General features: G+C 48.4%; 1 protein-coding gene across 1 annotated transcript in view; it reads left to right on the top strand.

Moving 5' to 3' along the window:
- The first annotated feature begins 10395 nt into the window (after nucleotides 1-10395).
- Nucleotides 10396-23282, top strand: part of LOC111144285 (RFT1 homolog) — a 35947-nt gene continuing 23060 nt past the window's right edge. Inside the window, exons 1-6 of the mRNA XM_022498526.1 lie at nucleotides 10396-10509; nucleotides 14808-14893; nucleotides 17128-17244; nucleotides 18343-18532; nucleotides 19123-19224; nucleotides 22523-22660. Of these exons, the coding sequence (XP_022354234.1) occupies nucleotides 10447-10509; nucleotides 14808-14893; nucleotides 17128-17244; nucleotides 18343-18532; nucleotides 19123-19224; nucleotides 22523-22660 (696 nt within the window). The 5' untranslated portion in view covers nucleotides 10396-10446. The remainder of the gene's footprint in view (nucleotides 10510-14807; nucleotides 14894-17127; nucleotides 17245-18342; nucleotides 18533-19122; nucleotides 19225-22522; nucleotides 22661-23282) is intronic.

The following is a 23282-nucleotide window of genomic DNA, read 5'->3' as shown; positions in this document are numbered from 1 at the left end:
GTCTCTGTGGGAGGCACAGAAACCCGGACAGAGACGAGAAGGCCTGAGTTCCCAGCCTTGTTCCTCCCCAGCCATGTGACCCTGGGCCTGAGCCTCCCCACGCATACCATCAAGTCTTTGGGGAGAAGAGATCAGAGATCCTTTCGGGTTCCAACATTTTATGCCCCTGAGGGGTCCCCGCCAGGCTCCAGCTTGGGGAAGCCTCCCCTGCCAGGGGGTAACAGGAAGTTCCGATGACAAATGCAGCCTGGTCTATCATGAAACATGTTCTCGGATTGGCTATGTCTGAGCCATGAGTGACTAAGCCCAAAGAATTCTCCCTTTCCTCGGGGCCGCCTTCCAGAGCATGAGGCTTGGGGCACCCCTTACACAAGAGCATGTCCGTGCACACGCACACACACACACACACACACACACACACACACACGCATATGAATGCATACCAGTTCACACACGCACTCACACAATCTGCACACACAACTCTTACCTACACCTGCATATAAACACTCACGGGCACCTGTTCACACACACACGCCCCACAACACAGGTGAACACTCACCCACATATGTGCTCTGTACATTCTTACTTAGGCACATTCACGCTCAAACATACACATGCCTAGAGGCTTATTCACAAATTCATCCGTACCTACTCACACGTGCACACTCACACACACACACACACGCTCGCATTCACTGTCACACACACTTACTCATGCATCATGTACAAACTCATTCAGTCACACACATAGACACACACTCATACACAGTCACACACACCCTCTGTTGCACAAACCCAACCCCCACCTGTCTGGCAGCTTGTCCTTCTAGACCCACACAGACCTGGCCTCGTCTGGTGGCTGCGCCCTCCTCTTTTCCCTATTGGTTCTATTTATTTTCTTAGTCATGATGAGCATATTTGGAGAAGGATCTATTTTCACCCTATCTGGAAACATATTTCCCCTTGGCCATGAGCTCTGCCGAATAGTGAGAAGGCTACGGCTGCCGTGGTATAGGCCAGGAGGGCTGAGGCAAAGCCAGGGTGGAGACAAGAGAGCCACAGAGGCTGGAGGGTTTCCTGGGATGGTCTTACTGCCCACGCTGGGGCCGCACCTCTGAAGTTCTTTTTGGGTAGCTCTGAACTCAGGGCAGCTGCTCCCCACAGAGGCAACTGTGGCTGGGAGAGTCTGACATCCCTTTTTGCTGCTTCTGTCTGACCTGGGGGTGTCCCTTGATCCTTATCAACTTCTTTATTTCTTCCTTCTTTCCTTCCTTACTTCCTTTCTCCTTTCTCCTCCCTCCTTCCTTCCTTCCTTCCCTTAAGATTTTATTTATTTATTTACTTGACAGAGAGAGACAGAACACAAGTGGGAGGAGAGATGGAGGGAGGAACCTCAAGCAGACTCTGCTGAGCACGGAGCTCAGTGTGGGGCTCCATCCCAGGACCCTGAGATCATGACCTGAACCGAAGTCAGATGCTTTACCGACTGAGGCACCCAGGCGCCCCATCAACCTCTCCTTTCTATGAGGGAGTCAAGCCTTCAGAGATTATCTTGTCCCTCACAGTTTTCAGATGACAAAACAAAGAACATGAGTTGTACTTAGTGAACATTTCCTCTGCCTCAACCTCTGTATTATTTCATTTCAGCCTTATAATCACCTAGAGAATGTGCTAGTATTCTCCCGTTTCACAGATAAGGAAACTCAGACTCAAAGTGCTCAGTCTGAGTGGCTCAGTCGATTGAATGTCACACTCTTGATTTCATCTCTGGTCACGATCACAGGGTCATGAGATCGAACCCCGCATTGGGCTCTGCACTCCGCAGGGAGTCTGCTTGAGATTCTTTCCCTCTCCCTCTGCCTGTCCCTCCTGCTCATGCCCTCTCTCTTTTTCTCTCAGATAAATAAGTAAAATCTTAAAAAGAAAGAAAGAAAGAAAGAGAAAGAAAGAAAGAAAGAAAGAAAGAAAGAAAGAAAGAAAGAAAAAAAGAAAGAAAGAAAGGGGGCACCTGGTTGGTTCAGTGGATTAAGCCTCTGCCTTCAGGTCAGGTCATGATCTGAGGGTTCTGGGATCAAGCCCCACATCAGGCTCTCTGCTCGGCAGGGAGTCTGCTTCCCCCTCTCTCTCTGCCTGCCTCTCCTGCTTATGATCTCTCTCTGTCAAATAAATAAATAAAATCTTTAAAAAAAAAAGAACGAAAACTGAGGCTCAGAGAGGTCAAGGAATATGCAGAAGGCACACAGCAGTGGACGCAGAGCAAAGTCCTCCTATCTTCCTATCGCTCAGACCTCAGCAGAGCCCCACTGCTGCCAGCAGTCACCGTGCAGAGCTTCCTGAAGATGACCAGGGGTTATGTGGCTGGCCCTGGTTGGGTAGGAGTAGGTTTAAACTGAGAATCCCTGAGGGAGCATACTCAGGCAGTGCCTACCACTTGCAGTCAGCTTCGGGCTACATGGTATTGATCACACTGGTGTCAGGTGTGGTGGGGCAGCCAATGGGCAGGGTAGCCCCTGGGAGGGTGCATTACACAGACAGAGCCTCTGAAACCCGAGGCCCTTGTCCACTCTGTGCCTCCTCCCTTTTTTGGAGCCATGTCCCTTCCCCCACACACATGCTCCAATGTGATAGCCCTGGGAGGCTGGGCGGGGCAAGCTTTCATGCTCCAAGCAGAGTCCCTAAGTTTGCCAGCACATAGTAGGTGCTCCAGTAACTATTGGCTAAAATAAAAAAAGAATGTTAAAACGGGCAAAGGCTTTCAACAGACATGTGCCCCAAAAAAGACATGCAAATGGCCAATAAGCACACGAAAAGATGCTCAAGAACATTAGTCATTAGGGAAATGCAAATCGAAAGGGCATATTGCTTCATACCTGCTGGTGTGACTATGATTAAAACACGGACAATAGTAAGTATTGGTGAGGAAGGGGAGACATCGGAGCCCTTCTCTACTACTGATGGGGACATAAAATAGTGCAGTCACTGTGAAAATCAGATTAACACGGAGTTAGCACAACCTCACACCCAGATACCTACCCAAGAGAATGGAAAACATGTATGTCCGCACAAAAATCTTTATGCAAATGCTCATAGCAACAGTATCCTTACCAGCCAAAAAATGGAAACAACCCAGCTCTCCACCAGCAGCTAAGTGAATAAACAGAATGTGGTCAAGCTACACATAGAACAGGGTTCAGCCATAAAAATTACGAAGTACTGGACATTGCCCAACATGGACCATTCTTAAAAAACAAAACAAAACAAACCCCACTGGGGCACCTGGGTGGCTCAGTGGTTAGGCCTCTGCCTTCGGCTCAGGTCGTGGTCCCAGGGTCCTGGGATCGAGCCCCGCATCGGGCTCTCTTCTCGGTGGGGAGCCTGCTTCCTCCTCTCTCTCTGCCTGCCTCTCTGCCCACTTGTGATCTCTGTCTGTCAAATAAATAAAATCTTTAAAAAAAAAAAAAACAAAAACAAACCCCACTATGTTAAGGGAAAGAATCCTGGTGCAAAAGACCTGGCTCTGTACAATTCCATTTATATGAACTTCCCAGAATCAGCAAATCCAAAGACACAAAGTTGATTCTTGGTATCCAGGAGCTGCGTAGAAGCAAGAAAGGGGAGAGCCTGCTAGTGAGTAGGGGGCTTCTTTTGCGAGTGATGAAAACGCTCTGGATGAGATCCTAGTTGACCCTGGCACAACTCTGGCCATACGCTAATACCCCCTGACTTGTACACTTTAGAAGGGGTGAATTTAATGGTACGGAATTATGAAAATAAATTTTTAAATATTTCAATATATAACAACAGAAACAACCAGAAAAAAAAAAAAAGTCAAAAGAATCTCTACGGGGTGGGAGACGGAGGTCCAGAAAGATGGAATGTTTTGCCAGGGTCACAGGGAGAAATGAGGTCAGCCTTGCCGTTGCGAATCCGGTGGAAATGTCACTGACAGCGCCTGTGTGTGTCAGGCACGCTCATTCTGTGTGCCCAGCGGTGTGGAGAGCTCTGCACGTGTTACCTCATTTCATTCTCACTGTGACCCACGTGGTAGGGATTCTGGTTACCCCCGTTTTACAGATGAGGGTAGGAGACTCAGAGAAGTGAGCAAATGACTTCCCCAAAAGGCCTTTAACTTAGATCAGTCCATCTCCCAGTGGTAGGGAAAAGGACCCTGGGAGACCCTTTGTTTGTGGTCTGTTTTGTTTTTTAACATGGCAACCGGCACCCTGAACGCAACAAGAAAGACAGGGACACAAGGAGGGGTGCTGCTGCAGCCGACAGGCTGTTAGAGGGCAAGGAAGGGACGCTGGTCCCCAGTCTGGGATCCTGGCCTTCTGCTGCGAAGCAGCCTCCAAGAAACCAGCATAACAGAGTCTGGGGCAACTCTCCATGCTGGGCTGTTGTTCCAAAGAGCAGGACACAGCACATTGCTCAGGCTAGGGGCCTCTGCTGGCTCCAGTCCAAATTCTTTGGGGCTTGGGATAAACGAGGACTGCCCCATTTCACCTCTGTGTGACATTTCTACTTTGCAGCCCTGGGTCCCAAGGGCCAGGCCCCAGGGGCGGTCCCTTCCCACTTAGCCCATGAGGAGCCCTGGGTGTCTGTGCCATGTCCAGGCCAGCCGTATGCCAGTGCAGCTCCTCACCACGGATGGCCCAGCAGCAGCTTGTAGGAAACAGGAAAGGGGGGGCCTCTGAGGCCCCACAGCTTGGGCTTAGTCTTGGCTCTGCTACCTGCTGGCCGCATAACCCGAAGCAAATCACTTGACTTTCCTGAGCCTCGGTGGCTTCCTCTGTAAAATGGAGGTAATAACAGATAAGATGATGACATAACGAGTATAAGTCCACCTCGCAGGATGGATGAGAGGATGCCCCAAGGTGTCACATGGGAAGCGGGGGCCTGACTCCGACAACATTAACCACTGTTCCCCTTACGGGGGCTGTGGACCGCGACTCAGAAAGCCCGAATGCTGAGTCCCAGAGTATACTCGCAGGCGTCACGCCTTCATGTCCTCCCACATCACGCGCTCTGCACGTGACCACACAGTCATGCTTTCGTGTCCACACTCCCATATGAACTCACAAGCATGAGTCCGTTCATACACACGGGCACACACCTCCTCGCCCAGACTTTATGTAACTGAAGGCAGCCCCTGGCAAGCAGGCCTGCTCACACACGCAAGTGCGTGCTCCCCTCACCGTGTCCATGAACACATGTCGCTGAATTTGTATTCATTCACACATGCATGCCCACCCCCGTGAACTTGTTCTTCTGGGAGCCACTGGCCCAGCACTGGAGCCCAGCCCATTTGTAGGATTCTGCACTCCAGGGCAGTCAGAGCCAATGCCTGGGTCCTCCGATGGGCTCAGCCAGTTCCCTCCCATAAGCCCTCGCTGCTTCTGCTCCCTTGGCCCAGCACAGCCCTGTGTTTGACCCAGCTCTCTTGCCCATTCAGGCACAGCCCAAAAACAGCCTCTGCAGGAAAGCTTTGCTGATGCCCCAGCCGGAAACATCTGTTCCCCCCCGCTCCCCCGAATTCTCCAGGCCCATTTCTTCCACCCCAGCCTGCCTGGGATCACACTTGTGTTCTCCTGGAGAGGGACCCCAGGCTCTGAGAGCACAGTGATGGTGCCCCATTTGCCCTTGCTCTCCCTCCCAAGGCACAGCATGGGGTGGTGGCTTCGAAATCAGGATGGCATTGAACTGAACCATACTGCACGTGTGACAGGTCACTCTCCTGTCTCTGCACAAGTCAGTGCCCAGAGGAGCCAGCAGAACCCTGGGCCTATGGCAGCTCACCCTCAATGCATGGGCAGACCCTGGGTCCCCAGGGCGGCACGGTACACCCTTCCTGGCAAGGAATTTCCCCAAGGCCCCTCACCCAGGCACTGCCTCCAACCCCTGCTGCCCTGACCACTGACCCACAGCCCAGTCCTGACAGCAAGACCCCTTGCAGGCTGGACAAGCCTGGGGCAAAGCTCAGGACTTGCTTTGCCAGCTTAAAGCAGACAGACTCTTTTCAGCTCATCGAAGGAAGCAGTTTTGTTTTGTTTTTTAAAGATTTTATTTATTTATTTGAGAGAAAGAGGTAGGGAGAGAAAGCACAAGTGGGAAAGAGAGGGAGAAGCGGGCTCCCTGTGAGCAGGAAGCCCAATGCCAGGCTCGATCCCAGGACCCTGGGATCATGACCCAGAGCCGAAGGCAGAGGCTTAACGACTGAGCCACACAGGCGCCCTAAGGGAAGCAGTTTGTACAGGGTGCCTGAAGAAGTGCCCCCAGGCAGTGTGTCTCAGAGCCCGGTCCACTGTATCAGAACCAACCAGAGTGCTCGTTAATGCAAATTCCCAGGCCCATCCCAGCCTCTTGAATCAGAACTGCTGAGGTGGAGCCCAGGAATCAGCATTAACAAAAGACACTCTGGTTTAGTCCTGCTTGGGGTCTGAGAGCTACACTGCCAGGGGCAAATTCCAGCACCACCATTTACTAGACCTTGGGCAAGTCTGTTACGGCATTGAGCCTCAGTTTCCTGCGTCTGTAAAATGGGGAGAACAAGGGTGCCTACCCCATGGGGCTGCTGTGGGAATAAAATGAGATCATGAAAGCAAAATGCCTGATACCGAGCCTACATGGGCTCGGCAAATGTGAACTATTAGTTGCACCACCGGTGCTCTCACCCTCCCCCCGCCCCAGACCCTCCTGGGACTTCTGAGAGAGGAGCAGAGCCTTGGGGTTCTCCTTCTAGGAGCGGCCGTGGGGGAGGTTCTTGGTGCAGCAGGAAGGCTTGGGAGGGCAGGGCCCTCACCCAAGACACCCGCCACCTACTGGCTGGTGCCTGGGACCGAGCCCAGCTCCGCCTCCTCCCAAGGCACATAGCTTCCTCCCTCCTTAGCTGCCCCTGGCAACCTGCCCCCCCCACCCTGCCCTGCTTCTTGGGGAGACTAGCTGGCTTGGTGTCAGCCCTGGCACTCCCTCTAGCTTTGTAATGAAATAGCCTGCTTGGGTCAGCTTTCCTCTGCAGGGAGGCCACCTGGCAAGAAGGCAGGATGGAGGGGGGCAGCCTGGGGACACAGCTCCTTCAGTGACCACCATCTATAGTCTGGTGTTCTCCAAACCAGGTGACCCCTGGGGAAGAACCCGTCTTCCCTTTTTTTCCTAGTGCTTCATCATTCACTTATACCTGCATTCATTCATTCAATATCCAGATGTGTACTCCATGTCAGGCACTGGGGCTCGACACTGATCACCAGGACTGACAACCTCTTTCTGTAAAAGGCCAGATAGGATGTATTTTCAGTTTTGGGGGGGCACACTATTCTGTTCTGATAGCATGACCGTAGTTGCAGACGGTATGTGGACAAGTGGGTGGACGGGGGTGTTCTCCGAGACCATTTTATTTCTGGACATTGGAATTTGAAGTTCATATACTTCTCCTGTGTCATCAAATATTTTTCTTTTGATTTTTCCCGCAACCATTTGAAAATGTAAAAACCGTTCTTGGTTTGAAGGCTGTGTACAAAACAGGCAATAGCCAGCAGACAGAAGTTCACCAGCCTTGAGCTTAGCCTTCTACACAAAACCCACAGATTGTGCCATACCCTGTGGGTACCAGTGCTCCTAGAAGAGGCAAGGCCTTTGGGGAGGCTCGGCATGGAGGTGAGGGAATCCTCTAAGCCCACTGGCGCTTGACCACTGCAGGCCTCCCAGAGTCCATCCCCTTGATGCCACGTATGTTCTCTGTGGTTCAGATATGGGGACTCTTAGGTCTCCTTTGGGACCAGAAGCTTTTTGAGGGCAGGAACATATCCAAGCATTTAGGGTCAGAAAGCATCTGGGTTCAAATACCAGCTTGACTGCCCCCTCGCTGAATGATCTTGGGTGAGTCACTACCATTTCTGTGCTTCCTTGTGCTCATATGTAATACCCACCCCAAGAGCTGTTGAGGGAGGTAAAAGAGCTGAAACATACATGTACATTGCACACACGAGTGCCGTGCATGCCACGAGTACCACGGAGTTGGTGTTCAGTGCTCATTGACCCTCAGCAAGGTTCCTCCCCCCACCACCCCAGCACCCAGTACGGCTCTGAGCAAAAAGTGCATGCTCAGTCTCTCCTTACTAAGTCCTAACCTCCAGAATGAGAGAAAAGGGTCCCCTAATTCTGTGCCTAAGAACCCCTCAGAGTCTGTATCCTGGACTCCCCTGAGGCTTTGCTCTTTGGACTTAGCCTGGAGCATTTCCCTTTTGGCTTCTTTGCCCCCAGCAAAACGATCTCCTCGTCTCTGCTAGGCCAGCCCACCAGGATGCCCAGGGTTAGGAGTATGTGGACATGAAGAGCTCTTCATTGGTTCTGCTTCAGGGGCTAGCCATGGAGGAGGCAGCTGCTTGGCTGGGGATAAAGGGAGCGGGAGCCTACCTCATCTGCCAGCTCAAGCTCCATGGGGATGGGCAAGCTGCCCAGGTCAAGCCCTTGGGCATCTCAGCCATTAGACCAAATACATTAGGCTGACCCTTTGGCACTTTGCCCTCCTCTCTAGGTACAGTCCTGTCCCAGGTGGGTGCCTGATTTACCTTGCCCTCCAGAACAGCATGTCCCCTCCCCCTCCAAAAGCCTCTCTTACCTTATCTGGTTTCATATTTTTCATAGCACTTATCACTATGTGAAATTTTATTACCAGGCATGTTTCAATTGTTTTCCCTTCCACTGTATTTTAGGTTCCTGAAGGGCCAGACTTTTGTCTGCTTCCATTCTTATGATTACCCTCACAGGACAGATAGATAGAAAATATCTCCTATTCAATAGATGAGCAGATGGAGGTTGCCAGGTTAGTGAGTAACAGAATGAGGATTCAGGGCCAGGTCTGTCTCATAGTCAAACACATTCTGAACCTCTATCATTGGATACAGTTTGAGTAATTTGGCAAGATGGAGTGGGGGAGGAGAGGGGATCGGCCTTGAGCCCTGTGGTCTGTTTCCAACAGCACTAGGCAGCTGTAACAGGGCAGGAGGCATTTATGGAACTCCTAGGAGCCTTCCCCAATATTGCTGCAACACTCTTGCCTTCTTGAAGCTCATGGCTGTGTAGGCAGAGACACATATTCTAGACTCTTCACCGCAAAGCAGATTGTGCTAGAAGCTATAAAGGTCACAAAGTGCTTTCCAGGTGCTTAGGCTGCTGGAACAACATACAAAGGACTAGGTGGCTTAAATGACAGGCATTTATTTATTGCAGTTCTGGAGGCTGCAAAGTTCAGGATAAAGGCTGGCTGGTTTGTAGATGGCTGCCTTCTTGCTGTGTCCTCATATGGCAGAGAGAGAGCATTCCTTTCTCTCTTATGTCTTCTTATAAAGGCACTAACTCCATTCATGAAGGTACCATGCTCATAACCTATTACCTCCCAAAAGCCCCACCTCCAAGTACCATCACACTGGGGATTAGGGGTTCAACATGAATTTGGGGAGGACACCAGCATTCACTCCATAGCAGGTGTCGACTGTAGTACTCGGGAAAGTCGGGACAATGGGGTCTGGGAGAGTGAGTGAGAGGCTGGATGGGCCATCAGGGAAGGCACTTTGGGCAGAGGGCAACAAGAACAAAGTCTAATGAGATAGGGCCTGTTTGAGGAATGGTAAGTGTTCCGAATGGCTAGGACCGGAGAGTGTTGGGAAAGGGCAGTGGTGGCGTGAAAGGTAGTTCAGAAAATAGACTGGGGTCAAATCAGGGAAGGCCTAAAAGAGACTGGGAAAGTGGGCTTCCTAGGACTGCATAGTAGATAAGAACAAGGACAGAGCAGCCGATGCTGTGCGTTGTGCTTTATGTTTTACAAAGCGCTTCCTGCCCATTCCTCTGCTCTGTCCTCACAACGGGTAGCATGTAGGCAAAAGAGGAGGTTTTAGGATCTGAAGCCCAGAGTTGGCTCCACTCACGTCTCGTCTTACTCATCTGACCACAGGGCCCAATTCTCAGCTCTTTAGGAAGGATTACACGCACATGAAAATGCTGATTTAACTTCCGGTCCTTCAGTCCTTTCTGTGCAAAATAATGGTAATTCCTGTCCTGCCTAATTCTGGGGGTTGTGGTCCAGCTTTGTAAACCAAGACCAAAAGGCAAAAATCTTATGAACAAGACCAGGAAGTTTATGTTTCTTAGCTGGGAGGCTGAGAGCCTCAGGGACGGGACTTTGGCTACTTTTAACAGCTTCAATTAACTTACTCGGGACGGGAAGGGGCAGGAACAGAAACCTCACAAGCTCAGAGCGAACGAGAAGAAACGCGGCGCCGGCTCAGTGACGTCACTCAAGCCGGCCGCTTAATGGACCAAAACGTTTCGTGCTCCGCCTCCGCCGCCCCAAGATCACCAATCAAAGGGCGAGTCGCTCCGTGACGCTATCTCTTTGCGACGCGGCGGGTAGGCGGTGGCGTTTCCTGGTGACCGAGTTGGGGCGCCGAAGCTATGGGCAGCAGGGAGGTGCTGGGTCAGGCCGCCCGCCTGGCCTCCTCCGGTCTGCTCCTGCAGGTACTCTCTGCCCGGCCGGCCCGAGCTCGACCCGCAGCCGGGATGCTCGGGGAGGCGGCCCTGGGGCCCTTGTGAGCACGCCCCGGGGTACACCCCGTCCCGGTGTGGACCCCACTTACAGAGGAGTTGGACAAGAGGCGGTGGCGGCGGCGAAGGGGCGCCTGGGCCTGGAGCGCGGAGCGCTGGCTGGGAGATTGCAAACAAGTCACTTTCGTTCTGAGCATTGTATCTCCCATATGGTAGTAGGAGACGGGTCGGGTGGCAGGTGGTCTAGAATATGATGCTTTTAAGGGAAGGGGTTCACTTTCTCCATGCCCCATCGCTGACCCTCGGACCCCTTTTCAGACGCTCTGATTTCCACCGAGTTGAGAGAGACAGTATGGCATAACTAAGAAAAAGATACCTGGTGTAGGAATCCTGGTTCTGCCTTGTGCTAGTTGCATGACCCAGAACAAAGGACTTCTGCTAAGACTCAGCTCCTCATGGAAAAACTGGGGTCATACTAGTACCTAGCTCATAAATTTGCTATGAGGCTTGACTGGAGTCATAAAGATAATTGTACTTAATGCTGAACCTGACTCTTAGTATGCACTTAGTAAATATTGGCTCATTTTCCCTCTGGCTATGTGACCTTGGATAAGTCACTTCCCCATTTTGGCCCTAATTTTCATCATCTCAGATAAGGTACATGCCAGTTGGTCCAAATGGTCTCTAAAGATTCTTTTAACCTAGAAGCTGGTCATTCTAAGTCAAGGGGCTCAGTTTTTCCTGTGTTGCACTCTTGAGCCGTTTAGCCCTTACTCAGAAGAATCCTGAATCTGCCCTCCCCTTTATTTTAGAGGCAGCATTTCACTTGGGTAATAGGAGAGAGAACCGGGCACACTTGAGCTCAAGTGTAATCCTCCTTACTTGGCAGATCCCTGACCTTGTGAAAAATTGCTTTACTTTGAGCATCAGTTTTCCTCATCTTAAATGAGAACAGTAATGCAGCCTCATAGGGTCATTAGCAAGATTAGATGGCATGACTGTTAAGTGCCTGGCTCATTATGAGTACTTAGTAAATGTTAGGTATTTTTATTATGGTAATAAGGATTTTTAAAATGGTCCTTATAGGAATGAAATGAAATTCATCACATAAAGCATGTAGAAGAGTTCCTTGCACAAGATAAATGCTTAATAAACATTCATCTAACCCTAAAGTAGGTGAATCCTGAATTTACCAAGTCTTTTTTCTTCTATTCCACAACATAAATAATGGAGTTCGGTGTTTTAGCCATAATGCTGATCGTTCAATCTTTGATGATACCTTACCACCCGGATTGGCTTCATAAACAAACAAACAAACAGACCACATCTTAGCAGAAAATACAATGGACTAGGATTCAGGTGCCTACCTGTAAAGTGAAGCTGGTTCATATGATTGTTGTGTGACATTGAGCAAATCACTTTGCTCTGTCTTAACTTGCTTCCTGTGCATTTACCCAGTTGCTTTGAAGGGGCAAATGGGTACCAAATGTAAGAGCTATTTTTAAGTTGTAAAGCCCTTGAGGGAGGTGGGTGGGGGACAGGCTAGATGGGTGATAGGTATTAAAGAGGGCACTTGTGATCAGCACTGGGTGTCGTGTGAACATGATAAATCACTGAATTCTACTCCAGAAACCAGTATTGCACTGTATATTAGCTAAAATTAAAATATACATATATGATGCATGTAATAAATTCCTTTTAATTTGAAAAAATAAACTGTGAAGTCTTTTACAAAGTTAAATGAAGATTTTGTTGCTAATAAGGGCAACTATGTGGAGCAGATAGTGTGTGGCATGAATAACTTCAGAGCTTCATTAACTCAACTCTTCAACTACGAGATAGGGATATAGCCTGAGACATTTTCTTAGACAATGATAACTTTGACTCTTGTTAGCATAAATAGGTGTACGTCATTTTAAGAATACAGCCATAATCTAGGCTTCCTGAGTGTTTTAATCTGTGTATGTTTAATCTCATATGCGTCCTCACATTACGATGCAAATACTTGAGGTAGGTTTGCAATTACATTGTATTCTGCAAGAATTTGAGAGCTTATTCTCTCTCTTAATTCTGAGCTGATCATAGTGAAAGTATGAAGGTCTTTCATTTGTATGTGTTTTTCAAAATGTTTTCACCTTCACAATCTTGTCTGATCCTTGTTCTCAATCCTATGAGATAGGTAGAGGAGTTAGGAGATGATGGGTTTAACTGCTAAGTGGTGATTTGAGACTCTGAGCTGAGCGCTTTTTCCATTCAGGGCCCCATGAATTGGCTTCAAACGTCTAAAATTGAGTAAAGAATTTGGTGTGTGTGTGTATATATCTGCATGTTTCCTAGGAGAGCTACAGAGCTTTCATCAGGCGTTTCCCAAAAGGCCACCTTTGACTCCATAAAGGTTAGGACTGTGGTAGCTTGGCTTTGGAAACCTTGTTGCTCAATGACACTTTAGTGTTACAGACACTAACAGTGGTAAACTGTACTCTCCGTTTTTGGTCATATCTTTCCCCAGAGATTTTCAAACCGTCATGGCCTATTGGCATACTTTGATTGAAATCTTTCAAGGTTTAGCTGTTCAGGAGTGCTTAGGTGGCTCAGTCAGAAGAGCATTCCAACTCTTGATTTCGGCTCAGGTCATGATCTCACAGTCGTGAGATCGAGCCCCATGTCAGGCTTCACACTGGGTGTGGAGCCTGCTGAGGATTTTAAGATTCTCTCTGTCCCTCTCCCTCTGCTCCCTCCTCTTCCCTCTGCCCCCCCCAAAAGGGCACGTGCTCTCTCTCAAAAAAACAACCAGGGATGCCTGGGTGGCTCAGTCCATTAAGCGTCTGCATTCAGCTTGGGTCGTGATCCCAGGATCCTGGCATCAAGTCCAGCATAGGCTCCCTGCTCAGTGGGGAGCCTGCTTCTCCTCCTTCTGCTGCTCCCCCTGCTTGTGTGCTCACTCGCTTTCTCTCTCTCTCTCTGTCAAATAAAATAAACAAAATCTTTGTTAAAGAACCCAAATAACCAAAACCAAAAAACAACCAAACAAATTGCAGCTGTTCACACGTAACTCTGAGAGTGATTGCTGGGGAGCACACTTGAGTTCCACCTGCTGTGCTGCCTGGACGCAGAGGGGGCGCTGAGGTTTGCAGCTGGTCAATATCCCCATTTAACATTCCCACTTGGCACCCTGTTCTCTGTCTCCTGCAATAATTCTTTGCTCAGGTAGTTTTCTTGAATTGACAGGTTTGCAATCTTGGTATATATCCTCTTCAATGGCGATAGCTGGACTCTTTCTCCCTTTCCCCATTTTATATTATCTTATTATTTACAGTTATCATTTAAAAGTTACCTCATTGTGTGTTGGTGGTACTCAAAAATTTTTTCAAAGGATTTTATTTTTGGGGCACCTGAGTGGCTCAGTGGGTTAAGCCTCTGCCTTCGGCTCAGGTTATGATCTCAGGGTCCTGGGATCGAGCCCCACATCGGGCTCTCTGCTCGGCAGGGAGCCTGCTTCCTCCTCTCTCTCTGCCTGCCTCTCTGCCTACTTGTGATCTCTGTCTGTCAAATAAATAAATAAGTAAATCCTTAAAAAAATAAATAAAGGATTTTATTTTTAAGTAATCCCTATACCTAGCTTGGGGCTCAAACTCATAACCCCAAGATCAAGAGTCACATGCTCTACTGACTAAGTCAGCCAGGCACCCCTGTACTCAAATTAAAAAAAAAAAAAAAAGATATTTCAACTCCTCTCAGGAAAGTAGCAAATATTTTTTCTTTTCTAATTGAGAATACAAGTTAAAAGAGACTAAAAGTCATTATCAGAATCCCCAGATATTACTAGGCAGAGAAGAAAGAGAAATTAGGCCCTGTGATTCCTAGAGATTCCGCCGTACCCTGCAGGCTCCCACTTGCTAAGTGTGTGCTATTTCTAAACAGGCTGGAGGGGGGTGGCCAATGTGAAGCACTAACTAGAATTCTCTGTCTCCTGGAGCGCCTAACTTTGAACCCGTAGAAATTCACTGAATATGTCAGGGCCTCCCTCTTATCAATAAATTAGGGAGCCTTCCATGTGCCTTTGTGGGTTCTTGACCATTGCACAGGTGTGCTGAGGGACCCCAAGGAATGACATTTCAGCAGAAATGGAGACAGGTGGCGCATTTCTGAGAGGGTCTCTGGCGAAGCTGCTGTCAGTACGTTATTAGGGAGAACAGCCACATTGTTTTCATTTCACAAGTAAATGTTCCCAACATAATTCATTCTCGTGTATTTTCCCTCTTTTTCTGTAGGTGTTGTTTCGAGTGATCACCTTTGTCTTGAATGCCTTTGTTCTTCGCTTCCTGTCAAAGGAAATCGTTGGCATAGTGAACGTAAGGTAAGAAGAGATGAGCCCTGGCACTGCCCACAGCCCACACCCCGAGTCAGGGCACCTTTGTGTCACCCTCGGATTTTAGAAGCATGGCCCTTTCCCAGAAGCAGAGTGTTCTAGCAGCGGGCTGAGGGAGAGCGTGCTGGGGTGGGGGAATGAGCAGGCGATGTTGCTTCTAATGGCCCCATGGAGTGTTTTCCATTAGCGGCCTCCAAATGCACATTTCTCTGCCAGCTGTTCTGGTTTGGCTGCTCTGGGAACCCAGGAGAGGAGTGGGAGTAATTCCTTGCAAACCCTGTCTCAGGTATAATCCTGTGTTCTTGTCCTGCTGACAGCGAGGGAAGCAGGAATTCTGCAGTGCTTGAGGATGTGCTTCATAACTGCAGGCTTGGAGCAGGCTGCCTTCCCTCCTCAGTGACTTTTATAATTGGAGAATGGAAGCTAGGGTGAGAGCTTGAGTCCCTGTCACGAGTCCCTCAGCAGCGGCTCTTAGAGAGCTGCCTTGCTTTGTCTTTAAGACTCCATTTTTTTTTTTATTTCTCTCCTTTCCGTTCAAGGGCGCCCACACATATTCTGAATTCACAAATGACACGAAAGTATATGGAGTAATGTGAGTGCTCAGAATAGCTCAGCCTCTCAGGTGTAGCATCGTGTCCTGATAAATAAGATGGTATGTTCCAGACAGCATTTCACACAGAATACCCACCAAACAAGCTCTGGGCTCTGTTCTCCGAGCTTGCAGAAGGTTCTCAAACTTTGATGGGCAAAGGAATCATGTGGTTTACTGTAGGTGGGACTGAGGAGGGGCCCGGGAATCAGTATTTTGACAAGCTCCTCAGATAATTTTTTTAAAAATATTTATTTATTTGACAGAGAGAGAGATCACAAGTAGGCAGAGAGTGAGGCAGAGAAAGAGAGGGGAGCAGGCTCCCTGCCGAGCAGAGAGCCCAACGTGGGGCTCGATCCCAGGACCCTGAGATCATGACCCGAGCCGAAGGCAGAGGCTTAACCCACAGAGCCATCCAGGCGCCCCTCCTTGGATAATTTTAAAGTAAGGACCATACTTTAAGAAATACTGTGAAAAGCAGGAAGAGGGGCACCTGGCTGGCTCAGTGGGTGGAGCATGTGACCCTTGATCTTGAGGTTTTAAGTTCGAGCACTATGTTGGGTGTAGAGATTACTTAAAAATAAAATCTTTTTTTAAAAATGTAAAAAATGTGGGCACCTGGGTGGCTCAGTCAGTTAAGGGTCTGCCTGTAGCTCAGGTCATGATCTTGGGATCCTGGCATGGAGCCTTGCCTGGGGCTCCCTGCTCAGTGGAAAGTCTGCTTCTCCCTCTGCCCCTCCCCCCACTCGTCTTTCTTCCTCTCAAATAAATAAAATCTTTCAAAAATCTTTTTTAAAAAAAGCAGGAAGGAAGGGGACCAAATCTCCTCTTAGGTGCTCAGATTTGAAAACAGTTTGGGCCTCTCGCCATCTGGTCTCCTCCAGATTGGCAAGTCTCTGCTTTGACAGCCATGGTCTAGCCCGCCCCCTACTTACCATATGGTCCAGTCTCCTCATTGGCAGTGGTGGACGGAAGCCTTGGGTGGCCACATGATCCTTGGACAACCTCAGAGAGACCTTAGCCGTGGGCTGTCCCCACTCTAGCTTCATCAGCCACAGCCTGTTGATGAGGGAAAACCTCAGCTACCACTCACCCAGGTGCAGGAGGGTCCACCTAGGTACTGCCCACCCAGCAAGTATGCAGACAAGCCTTGCTGACCTGGGTTGTGGTGACGTGTGTAACAAGTCTGTTGGCTGTCCTGAGAAAGCTTTTGGCCAGAGCTTCCGCTCAGTAGAGCCTCTGCTTCTCTTATAAGAACCGATAGGTCACCGGTCTCAGTGTGACCAAGAGATCCGATTGCTGTGTGCAGTCATACCTTGTCCTTTTCTCCTTAGTGTCAGAGCCACACCTCTGTTACTTGCTCTGAAGCGGTAGGTTTTGGGGGCCACTGCGGCAGTGTCTATTCTGGCATAATGCTCTGTAGACACACTCTCAGGTGTCCCTTGTTCTGTTCCTAACTCTGCTGTTCAAGTGGATCAGATTAGTATGGGGCCCCACAGGAACTCACTGCTCTTCACATCACCACCAGTGACTTATACCCAAGACTTTTCCTTCCTGTCGCTGGCAAAATCTCAGAAATTCTCTCTGTGAAAAAAAACCAGAGTCATTATTGATTTCTGCTTTTCCTTTACAGGCTAACACTGCTTTACTCGACCACCATCTTCTTGGCCAGAGAGGCCTTCCGTAGAGCATGTCTGAGCGGGGGCCCCCAGCGAGACTGGAGCCAAACCTTTAACCTCTTGTGGCTAACGTGAGTTGTGGTTTGGCAGGAGACAGTGCGAAAGCAAGTGTCTTAAAGGTTAAACAGCAACATCTGTCCAAAGCTGAATTGTCTCCAGCTTCGGTTTAACGGGGTGTTTCTGGGGCCTGGGCATGGGGCAAGAAGGAGAGAGTGTCCAATTGGAGTTTGTTGGCTGTTCTCTCTGTGGGTGGCCAAGAGCTCCGGGTGGGGGTTTCGGGGCCAGGTTTCTAGCGCTGTTTCTACCCTCTTGGGAGGTTGTTTCTGCCATTCCTGATGCCCATTCTGGGCCCCACTGGGACTGTGCTATCTTCTTCATTCGTAATCTTTGCCCCTGTAGTCTTTTCCAAGCTTTTAACAACCACTTAGTATTTTTTGAAAGCCTTTTAGGGCTTTCATTATATCTTTCTTCAATTTTGTTAGGTTGACTTCAGTTCTGAGCCTTTTAGAATAATCCTGAAGGTCAAATACATCAGCTAAAACTTGTAATGGCTTTTCTGCAGTTAGATCCCTGCAGAGAGGGCTGGTGCTGGCTTACATGACTCCTTCTTGCCCCATGGAAATGACTGTCGTGAGGCTGGTAGGTGTTCATTTTATTCGAGGCCTGACAGTTAACTACTCAGTCATATTGAAGTGCTCTGTGGTGTACGTGTGAAGGGATGCTGCGCACTGGACTGTTGCTTATCTGGGTGCAAGAACCAACGGGATACTTTTAGTCATTCGCGGTGCCAACAACAGGCACGTACTTTCCGGGAATTTTGCTTATCTCCTCAGTGTAATACACTTGATAGGAGTGTAGGTTTTGGCGTTAGATGGGGATCGGGTTCTGCTTCTGCCCTTGACTAACTGTCCATGACCTTGGCCAGATTACCCAGTGCTCGTCATCAGCTTTAGTTCCCTCATCACTTAAATGGGGATAATGACAGGATCATTGGGAGGTGTTGGAGACGTAAAGGGAGTGAATCGAGTACCTGGCGTATAGGAAGTGCCTTGATAAGTGGTAGCTATTTTTATGATTATATTTCCTTTCTGTTCGGTGCGACTATTTTAATATATATTTATTTTTATACTTAGCATATTAAAAAAAAAAACATTTTTTCCCTTTTCTAGCGTCCCCCTGGGTGTGTTTTGGTCCTTGTTCCTGGGCTGGGTGTGGTTACGGTTGCTTGAAGTGCCGGATCCTAATGTCGTCTCCCACTATGGAACTGGAGTGGTGGTGTTTGGCCTTTCGGCCGTGGTAGAGCTTCTGGGAGAGCCCTTCTGGGTCTTGGCACAAGCACAGATGTTTGTCAAACTCAAGGTCAGTGTGCCCTCTGCTTTGATGGGAAGTGTGAAAAATAAGAGAAAGAGTGGTTTCTTAAAAATGTTTTCTAGGAGAGGATGATTTTTTTCAGATTTGCATCTAAAAATGAATTTGGAAAAAGATAACATGATCGGTTTAGTTCATTTCCTTGAAATTTGGCAGATGGGCTGGGATATATATATATATATATATATATACCTCTGCTATATACTAATAATGCAAAATAGATTTACTAATAGGGAAGTTACTAGTTTAGATTAGAATTTAAGAGGACTGTAAAGGTTTTTCAGATTTTTCTAGTGATTCTGTTCGTAATTGCATACTAACAGTAACTTTTCATCTTGCAAAATAGGTAACTTGATATGTACAAGAGAATATATAGCATATGTGTGAATCTTAAAGCATGATAGTATACTGAAGGTCCATGAACAAACCGCCCAGCCCACTAGAGCATTATGGGTGCTGTGTCTAACCCTGTGCCCCATCCTCACTGCCAGGGTGGCCACTGTCCCAGGCTCCTATTTGTCATTCCTGTGCGTCTTTAGCTTTTATTAATGTGAAGTGCCCCCTTTACCCTGTTCCTGCAGGTGATTGCTGAGAGCCTGTCCGTCATCCTCAAGAGTGTCCTGACAGCTTTTCTCGTGCTGTGGTTGCCTCACTGGGGGCTGTACATTTTCTCTTTGGCCCAGGTAAGAGTTATAGCTTTTCACTTTTGTATAATCTATGTTTCTCCATTTTATTTTTTTTCTTCTTGTTCCCATTACTGTGTGATTTACATCTGGAGTATTCATGCATGTGAGGCAGGCTGGGAGCTCTAAAAAGACAGCCTTGATAGTGCTTTTCCTTTGGCTGTCCCTCCTGCTCCTGGCGTCCCCAGGGGCCTGGTGAGGTCCCTGCATTAGACTTCACTGTCAAACATAGCGACTCCTTTAGATGTTCTGTGGGCAAGCCCGCTCCAAATTCACCTTTGATTGTCTTATGGAGGAGGGGAGAAAGCAGCGAGGGGGTGGGGTGGGAGTCAAATTGCATGTGTGTGATTTTTCCCTGGATTTCAATCAGGTGTTTTCAGAATAGGAGGAAATTCTGCCAAGCCTGTTCGGAGCTTGGACTGTGATCTCACACAATGCAGAGCACAGGAGCCAAGGTCTGGCAGCACACTCTCACTTCTGGCAGGCCTGGCCTCGTCGCCATCCCATGTTCTAGTTCTAGTTCATATCCCTAGCTCTAATGAAAGTACAACTGGAGTACAGTGTTCATTTTAAAAATGAAACCTACGATCACATAGTTACTGGAACAGCTTATAGTACAAAGCAGTTTGTAATTTTTCTTAATGTATAGGAAGATAAGTTAAAATTTTTAGTAGTGACTTATGTGAAAGTCTTTCCTGTATCTTAGCAAAAACTACAAATATTGTTGTGAAACACAGAAAAAGTAGATTGCAAATCAGTGGTGTAAGAATGAGAATTGCCTCCTAAAAGCAGTTTGCGAATAGTTGAAATAGTTGCATATCTTAGAGGAGTTATTTGTGATAATTTTTGCCATGTTTTATTCGATCTGGGACTACAGTTCTCCACATTCATCATGTTTTTTATATACTCTCCCTAATAGGACAGGAGGCCATGAAGATGCCCAATTATTGGTTGACTCCTCTTGGGAAAGACACTTGTGTTAGGACTTTCTGATGCTCCCACCCAGGATACATCCTAGGTCAGCAAGGCCCATTCGGAGTTTACTTGCTTTCTTATTATAAGACTTGGGAGAGCTCTTCTCTGGCATTTTCTCTGTCAGTGTCTGTGTGAGAGGTCTAAGAGCCAACAGCACTTCATATCAGCAGGCGATCCCCACCACTGCTCTGGGATTCCCCTTTGTCCAACCCACTTCCAGGTTCTTCCTTAAACAGTCCCTTACCCCATGGCATCATATGTCGAATAAAAGGGTCACTCTAGAATATATAAAGAATTCTTACAACTCACCAACAAAAAGGCACACTACCCAAAAAGTAGGTAAAGGACCTCAATAAACATCTCTCCAAAGAAGATACCCAAATAGCCAATAACCACATGGAAAGATGTTCCATATCATTAGTCATTAGCAAACGTAAATCAAAACCACAATGAGAGGGGCACCTGGGTGGCTCAGTGGGTTAAGCCTCTGCCTTCGGCTCTAGGTCATGATCTCAGGGTTCTGGGATCGAGCCCCGCATCGGGCTCTCTGCTCGGCGGGGAGCCTGCTTCCTCCTCTCTCTTTCTCTGCCTGCCTCTCTGCCTACTGTGATCTCTATCTGTCAAATAAATAAATAAAGTCTTTAAAAAAAAAAAACAAAACACAATGAGATACTACTTTGCACCCATTAGGGTGGCTGTTACCAAAAAATAAGAAGATAACAAGTGTCGATGTGGATATGCAGAAATTGGAGCCCTCATATCGCTGGCGGGGATGTAACATGGTATAGCCATTGTGGAAAACAGTTTGTCAGTTCCTCAAAAAGTTAAATGTAGAACTGACGTATTATGCCCAGCAATTCTGCCCCTAGGTATATCCCCAAAAGACTGAAAACGTGTTCGAACAACTCATACACAGATACTCACAGCAACGCTATTCACCACAGCCAAAAGGTGGAAACAGGCCCGATGTCCATCATCTGATGAATGGATGAACAAAACGTGGCATACGTGCACAGCGGATTAGTCCTCAGCCATAAAAATGATAACGTGCCACGGCACCATGAACTCGGAAACCATTATACTAAGTGGATGACGCCAGGCGCCAGGCCACTGATTGCACACTTCCATTAATATGCAGTGTCCAGATAGGCGAGTCTATAGAGACAAAGCAGATTTTCATTGCCGGGGTGTGGAGGACGGGAGCGTGATGGCTTAATGGGCACAGAATTTCCTTTTGGAGTGATGGAAGTGTTCTGGAATAAAGTGGTGGTTGTACAACACTGTGAATGTACTAAAAGCCACTGAATTGCATGTTTTAAAATGGTTATAACACTCGGTGTTATCCTATGTAAATTTTTCCTCAGTCAAAATAGGGGAAGGATTACGTAGTTAGGATGTCCTACCTGAAGACTGCCCATGGACTGTCACTCTTTCCCCAGGTGCTGGTCTGCGGGAAGGTGCAGGGAGGTGGAGGAGGGAGTCCTCTTGTCATAGGGGCTGTTGCATCTGGTGGCATGGCTCACAACAGAGCTGCCATGTCTTCTTACAAGGCATGAAAGGACGGTGGACTCTGCCTTGGCTACAGGAGCAGGTTTAGCATTTCCAGATTGTAAGCAGGACCTAGAGGGCCCGTTCCCTTCCGAGCTAGTGTGCATTGCATTCACAGCATGGAGAGAAGGGAGCCTGTGAAAGGGGCTGTTTGGATACTCCTCCCAAACTGCAAACAAAACCTCAGGCTGTGGCTCCTGGCCCCAAGCCACCCTTTTGTCCTGGCTCTGTGGAGGGAAGGGTGGGCCCTCTTATCACCCCCAACCCCGACTCCCTCCCCCGTCCTGGAGTGGCTCTTGCCCTGCCCATGCACCCGGCTGAGAGGAGGGAGCTAAGAGCTCAGTTCTGCTTTGTAGTCCCCGTCACAGCTTCTGGGTTTCTGGGAAAGCCCCTGTCATCTAGAACGGGGGTCTCTGCATGTAAGCACAGGACATGTGGGTCCTTGCAGGGTGCTGTTGAGGCAGGAGGGTCGTTCCTTTGAGAACATGTCTGTCCTTGCTGTGGTGGTGGCACTAGGGGATGTCTGTCAGGGAAATGATGCTCTGCCTGCCCAGAGCCGTTCTCCCAGTCAGCTGCCGTGTTTGGAGCCCTTTCCCCAGAGATGCCGCAGTGGAGCTGGCTCTTCCCCGGAGCGGGAGGCACTGCTGACTGGAAGGTGCAGTTAATGAAGACAGTTCTCTTTGTTACTTGGCCTTTGAGGTCAGATTTCCAGGCAAATCTTAATTCTGCCTGTATTAAAAGCATGCCACTTAAATCCACTATTTTCTCTTTTCAGCTTTTATATACTACCGTCCTGGTGCTCTGCTATGTTATTTATTTCACAAAGTTATTGGGCTCTACAGAATCAAGCAAGCAACAGACTCTTCCCATCTCCAGAATGACAGATCTGTTACCCAGTGTTACAAGAAATAGAGTAAGTAATACACTCTGTCTCCTATCATTTTAATCACAGATGCTGATTATCCTGGAAGGGAGGAAACTATTACTTTCTCACTGATTGCTGTCATCGTAAGGATGATTTCATAACTCACACTTATTGAGTGCTTGCTGTGTGCTGGGGCAGGGTTTCTCAGCCTGGGCACTACTGACATTTGGGGCTGGATAATTCCTTATTGTGGGGGCTGGCCTGGGCATTACAGGATGTTTAGCAGCACCCTTGATCTTTGCTCACTAAGTGCCAGTAGCTACCACCTCTCAGCTGTAATAACCAAAAATGTCTCCGTGGGGGACACATGTCCCATGGGGACAGCACTGCCCCCCGTTTAGAACCATTGTGTAGCCACAGTGCTGAATGCTTTACCTGCCTTATGTTTAAAGTTTATACTGACTCTGTGAGGCTGACCTTATCATTTCTATTTTAGGGTTGAGGAACTGAGGTTTAGAGACTAACCCTCTGGCCACGGTGAGGGTCAGAGTGAGGGCAGGAGCCTGGAGTGGCTTGAATGCCCACAGAGCACGGACTGTAACCACCGCATGCATCTCTATTCGGCTGTGTCTTGGTTTTTCCCAGGACTGACTTGCAGCACAGGGAGTCC

The sequence above is a fragment of the Enhydra lutris genome, unplaced genomic scaffold, assembly GCF_002288905.1.
Source record: "Enhydra lutris kenyoni isolate GAN:26980312 unplaced genomic scaffold, ASM228890v2 scaffoldscaffold10, whole genome shotgun sequence".
Classification (NCBI taxonomy): Eukaryota; Metazoa; Chordata; class Mammalia; order Carnivora; family Mustelidae; genus Enhydra; species Enhydra lutris.
The sequence above is the reverse complement of the archived record's forward strand: the minus strand, read 5'-3'. Positions and strand labels throughout refer to the sequence as shown.